At 39.9% G+C, this 6,804-nt stretch overlaps 1 protein-coding gene across 1 annotated transcript; it reads left to right on the forward strand.

The window, feature by feature from the left end:
* Window positions 1-274: 274 nt before the first annotated feature.
* LOC110064579 (dipeptidyl peptidase 1-like) lies at window positions 275-6,259 on the forward strand. Its single transcript, XM_089296799.1, has 5 exons — window positions 275-745; window positions 2,336-2,558; window positions 3,534-3,781; window positions 4,759-5,025; window positions 5,468-6,259. Exons 1-5 carry the CDS (start codon window positions 331-333, stop codon window positions 5,680-5,682), a joined length of 1,368 nt encoding a protein of 455 aa, XP_089152925.1. The 5' UTR covers window positions 275-330; the 3' UTR covers window positions 5,683-6,259.
* Window positions 6,260-6,804: the final 545 nt, after the last annotated feature.

Below are 6,804 nucleotides of genomic sequence, written 5' to 3' on the forward strand. Positions count from 1 at the left end.
TTGTAATGCAGCTAACCGTTTTATACTTCTGATGATGTATGTAGAAGCATACGAAACGTCAAGTTCTCAAATCACGGTTTTTACAACGTGCGTTGTTTTGTTATGTTTGTGACCGCAGATTGTTTTTTTATCTTTACTCAAGCTGAAATGGCCGAAGAATGAGAGTTTCTACGATCTGGTGATCATTTCCGTTCCAATTTGAGGATCATTTGCGGTCCGGGGATCATTTAGCCTCCTTCATTTGCAGGCCTGAAGATCGGACGTTAATGAGTATATCGCGTGACATTAAGAGTCACGTGCAGTCCTTGTGTCGTCTCGTCGAAGTTCCAAATGGCGTTTCTCCTCGCTGCTGCATTGTGCGTTCTTCTGCGTTCCTCCTGCATTTCAGTCAATGCAGATACCCCCGCTAACTGCACGTACGAAGAAATCAGAGGGACGTGGCTTTTTTCTATCGGAGAGGGAGGCCACGACAATACGATCAAGTGTTCCGAGTTCAAAGCTGTGACGGAGCTTGAAGTGCAACTGTTGTTTCCCGATGTCGCAGTTGATAATGAAGGCAATGTTGGTTTTTGGACCTTGATCTACAATCAAGGTTTTGAAGTTCAGATCAATGGCAAGGTGTACTTTGCATTTTCTGCCTACGAGAAAAGCGGCAAGGAAGTTGTCAGCTACTGCGACAGGACACTCAACGGCTGGAGCCACGACACTGCAGAATACAAACCGGGAAACTGGGCATGCTACAGTGGTATGCACATTATTCCTTAAAACAGAATTGATTATCAGTGCCTTTTACAAAGTGAGGTTTCTATTTATGTGATCGATCGCGGTCTGGCTGCATTCATTTGATGGTTTGTGGGCGTATTTTCCGGGGGCGGTGGTATACTGTACGCCCGGGAGAGGTACTCCCTTATCTAGGCCCTATTGGTATGTGCGGCCCCAAAGGGTATGGTTTTTTAGCCATTTTGGTCAGAAATAGGGTATCGATTTTGGCTTTTTTGGCCTCAAATAGGATATGGTTTTTGCACTCTAGTCTTGAATTGGGTATGTTTTTCAGAAGACACATGAGAAGAAGCTACTTTTCCATTGTAAGGCAGGTCTGAAACAGGGTACTGATGTACATGCAAGGGTCAGATCTGATATAGAGTATCAAATTTTTGGTCAGGTCATAAATCGCAGATTTTGGCTGTATATAAAGTAAAGGTTTTGGGAAACAGGCTGGACAACCCCACCAAATTTTTCTGGGTGTAACCAGAGGTCCTGAGGACTGTACTTCCTGATCCTTCCTATCGAGTTCTGTGAGCTGTATCTAGGTATGCCTCACCTCAAATTGTGTCTTGTTTTCGTAAAAAAGGGTTACAAGGTATGCTTTTCAGAGGGCTTATGATGATTTCCTCAAATCTACAAGAATGCAAAAATCACTTGACTAGACTTTTATCCAAGATCTCGGCAGTAATGCGCTGCAAAAATTGCTGACATTGAGGTATAAACAATACAGGATACATGTTTTCAAAAGGTCAGACAAGGCTACTCAGAAATGGTATTTAATGAATTGAAATTGTCTGACATGTTTGAAATACATTCACTAGGGTTTTCAGCAACCTGAGGAGACATGTTCACTCACCCTTTCCTCCCCAATAAATAAAATGAAATAAATATTCTCAGGAATACCCCTGGGGTAATCTGAAGTGTTGGCCAACACCACAGTAGTAACCTTTTTGCTTGCTTCCTTTGTGCTTTTTACTGCATATGAAAATGAACAATATTTGAAATTAAAATTGTAAATTTCAGTTCAAGAGTCTTGCTATTATCACCTGCAGGGCTCTTACTATCTCTACAAACAATTAGGTATTAAAGCCTCACCCTGCCCCCCATCCCCCCCACACAAAAATGGAAAACAACAAACTTGAAAATTGAACTTTAAAGTTACCATGTAAATTTAAAGATTTTGATGTAAATTACAAAAATATAATAAAATAAGAAAGAAAGCAAAATTTAAGGGAACCAGTGTGAACCAAAATATTGCATTAGCTTTTATTGTAGAGTTAAAATACTGTAAACTGCTGGCTCCACATCCTATGTTTTGGTGGTTCAACAGAGAACAACCAACTGGAAGAGGTCCTGGTGCAGTTACTCCCCTCTCCAAGAAAGTTTTAAATTTCCAGAGTTACTAGTGCTCTGCGGCACCTACTCGACCCACCATAACTAAACCTTTCCAGAATTGATTACATCAATAAAGAAGTACTCAAAGTTCACAAATCTTACCAGGTAATACCCGGCCAGCATGAAAACCTGACAGCTATATAATAATTTTATTGTTTCATATTAATAAACACAGGGAACAAAGTCTCTGAGAAGGTTCCACCTAAAAGAGAAAACTTGAAGCTGTTGACAGATCTTGACAATAGGAAGTTTATCCCCAATCAGGAGTTTGTCAATGAAATAAACAATGCTCAGAGTTCTTGGAAAGCTGTGGTGTATGATAAATATACAGGGATGACCATGGCACAGTTGATTTCCATAGCAGGTGGGCCAAAGAGGCTTAACTTCCCAAAACCAAGGTGAGTCACAACTCTGTCAGGTCTCTTCTGGTTTTCCATGAAATTCTTTTATTTTGTTTTGTAATTTTTAAGTATTTTTCTATTATTATTACATCATCCTGCTTACAGATTTATTCATTCACTTTTAAGAAAATGTTTATTGAAATCTTGGAGAGGGGTGTGGGGAGGGGGAGGGGGAGGGGGAAGATTTTTTGCACCCCAGCCCTTCTCCCTGCATGCTGTGTCTGTTGATTTGGTTTCACTCCCTCCTCAGATATAGTTTTACTGAATTAGTTTAGCGGATGTCCCAAAATTAATGAATTCTGTGAGAGTATGCAGTAGAAATATATATAAAAGAGAGGCACTTGGTTCAGTTAGTCTCACTGTTCATCAGTGGTAAATTGTGATAATTTAATTATTATTGTTTGTGTGTGGGTCACAAACCGTATTCTGGAGACAAAGATATCCAAGACATTTCATTAAAACGTAAAGTTGAACCCCACTATCTGAATAAAAAATAGTTCAAGCTTATTTTGACACCCACTTTTTAAATTTTGCCTAAAAGCCTCATTTGAGATAGCTGAGAGTAAATGACTGAAAAAGCAATTACCCAAGGGAAAAAGATGTCAGCTTGACATAGCATTGTCAATTCCAGATAACTGAGTTTGAGTGATGTATTAGAATTATGAGCGACGAGAGTGAGGCAGAAAATATTCCATTGCAGGACCATTTTGATACATGAAATTCTAAACTTATGAAATATCAACCAGTTAATAGTGGGGCAGATCCAGGATTTTTCTTACGAGGAAGTGCATTACTAAGGAATGGTGTAACTGACTGATGAGGTAAACAAATTTTAAAAACGAATACGAAGAAGGCCTCATCTCAGGAAGGGGGGGGGGGGCGCACAACCCCTGCACCCTCCCCCTACATCCGCCCTTGTAATAATATAATATTCTGATTTATATTTGAATCTCATGTCGTCAAATCTTTCAGCCAAGTGACAGAGGAAGATCTTTTAAAAGCAAAGTCACTTCCAGATGAGTTTGACTGGAGGAATGTTGATGGGAAAAACTATGTCAGTCCAGTGAGAAATCAAGCTTCTTGCGGTAGTTGTTATGCCTTTGGTACCCTTGCCATGTTTGAGGCTCGTGTTCGCATTCTGTCAAATGATACTAAAACCCCAGTGTTCTCTACCCAAGACATTGTGAGCTGTTCGGAATATTCTCAAGGTTGTGAGGGAGGTAGGTTAAATGTCGTTGCATCTATGTAAAATTAAAGATAGGTGGTATATGACTGGACACTACCAGGAGAAGGGGATATGGATAGGAAGTAGAGTGTTGAAAATTCCTGGGATAATTAACTCTAAGCTGAGATTAAGGCTCAGGAAATAAGGGGTTAAATGGAGTAGGGAAGGGGGCATTACTAATTGTAACAGCCTTTACCTTAGGATGTAAGGGGATTAAGGGAATGCAAGGGTGCATCAAGTATTTTTCTTAGGAGGGGTTGCACCACTAAGGAATGGTGTAACTGACTAGTGAAGTAAACAAATTTTAAAAGCGAATTTGAAGAAGAAGGCTTCATCTCAGGGTGGAGGGGGTACATCCCCTGCACCCTCTCCCTAGATCTGCCCCTGGAATAAGAGTAAAGGGTCCAGGAGCACAGGGTGTAAGAAATGAGAGGGGCCAGTAGGTTCCTTCAGTAAGCAGGTGGTTAGGAAGCAGGGGTGTATGGTTAGAGCAGAGGCATGGTAAATGGTTAAATGGTAGTGGGTAAGGGTGAGGAGATATGATATGGGGGGGGGGGGGGGGTGAAACTGAGGATTAAGTGGTCAGTTACGAAATGAGCAATATTTCATTGTTTCAGCTTTATTGATATCCAATGCAAAGAGGAGTCGGCATATCAGTATGTACTTTATAATCTTTATGATTGTCTTTATAATATACTTTATAATCCAGACATTTGAGAACACTCGAGAAATGTAGAAAACACTCACCTGCGGCTCGTGTTTTTTTACATTTCCCTTGTCTTCTCAAATGCCTGTCGTATTTTATCACAGTGTATTACATGGCTTAGGCTTCTTTATTTGTTAAATAAAAGTCTTAACTTTCTAAGACAAATGATAAGAACCAGTGTTTTAAGGTAAGGTTCTCATATACTTTGTTCAGTGGACACTTATTTTCACCTTTTATTAATGTTAGGATTTGTCTTTTCTTCTCAGGATTTCCTTATCTCATCAGCAAGTACGCTGAAGATTTTGGTTTGGTGGATGAACAGTGTTTCCCATATGAAGGTGAAGACGCTCCCTGCCATGAGCAGGCCTGTCCGAGACATTATGGGACTGGGTATCACTACGTTGGTGGTTTCTATGGAGCTTGTAATGAAGTGTTGATGAGATTGGAGTTGCTCAAGAATGGTCCAATAACAGTTGCTTTTGAAGTCTACAAGGACTTCTTGAATTACAAAGGTGGAATATATCATCACACAGGTGAGCAGTCAAACTCAGTAGTTGTTAGGTTTTCATTATCTAGTATGAAGATTGCATGAGAACTAGTTAGCGTAGTTAGGTCACAGGGTTTCATTTTCATCGTCATCGTCATCATCAACACCACCACTACTACCATCATCATCATCATCATCATCATTATCATCATCATTATCATCATCGTCGTCATCATCATCATTTTATTTAGTAATGCAGGTTACAAAATTGGCAGCCAATGGGGCTGATGTGGACCTACAGTTAACTAACTTAGCTTATGATAAATGAATAAAGGTGAACTATATAACTTAGCTTACATAGTGACATACAGCGGTATATCCGTGTATTAACTGGAGTAAACTGGTTATTTCTTTTGGTGTGATGTATTGCTTGCTATTTTTTTCAAATACAGCATTTGAATCTAACTTGTCTTTATAATGTCGTACAGGTCTGACAGACAAATTCAACCCATTTGAGATAACAAATCACGCAGTGCTGGCCGTGGGATATGGAGTAGACAAGGAGACTGGGGAGAAGTTTTGGATTGTGAAAAACAGCTGGGGAGAGGGATGGGGCGAGGATGGCTTCTTTCGTATCCGACGAGGAACCAATGAATGTTCGATTGAGAGCATCGCTGTAGCGGCCCAACCAGTTATGAACTGAGAGCACTTTGTGATTCGTTGCGACGTTATAGCCTGTTAAGATGAGATAGTGATATATTGATTTGAAATTTAGAAAAACATGTACTAATGGCTCTGTCAAATTAAGGTTACTTTAAGCTAGTAGATCGCTTTTTTTTACACTTGAGTATCGATAGATAGTATTCCTAATTGCTTTGGTTTTGTGCGTGCATTACCATGATTTGTGATTGGTTTAAAAATGACGCGCCACTTTGTCATCCAATCCGAAGTGAAACCAAAACCAATCATGACTCGCGCGCACTTATTTTCCCGCGCTTTGCGTCGGCTACATGTATTTGAAAGGAATTTTGATTGGTTCACTGGATCTTCTGTGTCTTTTGTGATTGGTTTTTTGGCACTCAATTGAAAACCGCTTTGAGCATTAGCGTTTTACAATTATACTGCAAAATTCCGCTGACTATGTCCTTGATATAATAGCCGGTTTGGCCGTTCGGCTCTGTAAACTGCTTTGGCTAAATTAGAGGATATTGTGCAATACTGAGTAATTGTTTCACTTTTTTTTTTTTAAATTCAATAAATCACATTTTTACAGTTTGAAATGCTATAGTTGTCTAGTACTAAAATCTGTCCCACGAGTTTTGTTACGCGGATATATACCAAATCGCCTTCATGGTAGCTTATCTCGCGGGCTTACCATCTGCCAGAAAAACTGATTGGGATGACAGTTGAATAATGGTAAGAGTTTTTTAAAATCAGCAAACCAATTGAAAGGTGGGGCTTATGGTTTAGAATTTGGCTTCGGGTTTTTCGATTATGGAAGACTGGAATGTCACCAATGAAGGGAATGTTGTGGTACAGAATGTTGCGACGGGCTCGTACCAACTGAGACGGGAAGACAACCTGAAAACGGGTCAAAAACGAATTCAGAATCAATGCGTAAAGTCAGATAAGAGATAATAGATATCAGTATAAATCTAATAGCGTTCTATCACAAATGCCGTTCTCTGATTGGCTACGCTACTCACTATCTATTCTGTGATAGATAGTGAGTAGCGTGGCAGTGTGCCCTTATTAACGAAATGACGGCCGCTTCTTGGCGTTTTCGAAGTGTTTGTGAAGAGGATTTAGATTACGTTTTGAACGA

The sequence above is a fragment of the Orbicella faveolata genome, unplaced genomic scaffold (genome assembly GCF_042242905.1).
Source record: "Orbicella faveolata isolate gen_17 unplaced genomic scaffold, um_ofav_v1 contig_1, whole genome shotgun sequence".
NCBI lineage: Eukaryota > Metazoa > Cnidaria > Anthozoa > Scleractinia > Merulinidae > Orbicella > Orbicella faveolata.

Bases quoted from the DNA above. Each gene is read 5' to 3' on its own strand.
- LOC110064579 (XM_089296799.1), top strand. From the start codon at position 331: ATGGCGTTTCTCCTCGCTGCTGCATTGTGCGTTCTTCTGCGTTCCTCC. The intron at 746-2,335 runs GTATGCACATTA...TAATAAACACAG, and splicing joins AAACTGGGCATGCTACAGTG to GGAACAAAGTCTCTGAGAAG. The intron at 2,559-3,533 runs GTGAGTCACAAC...CAAATCTTTCAG, and splicing joins CTTAACTTCCCAAAACCAAG to CCAAGTGACAGAGGAAGATC.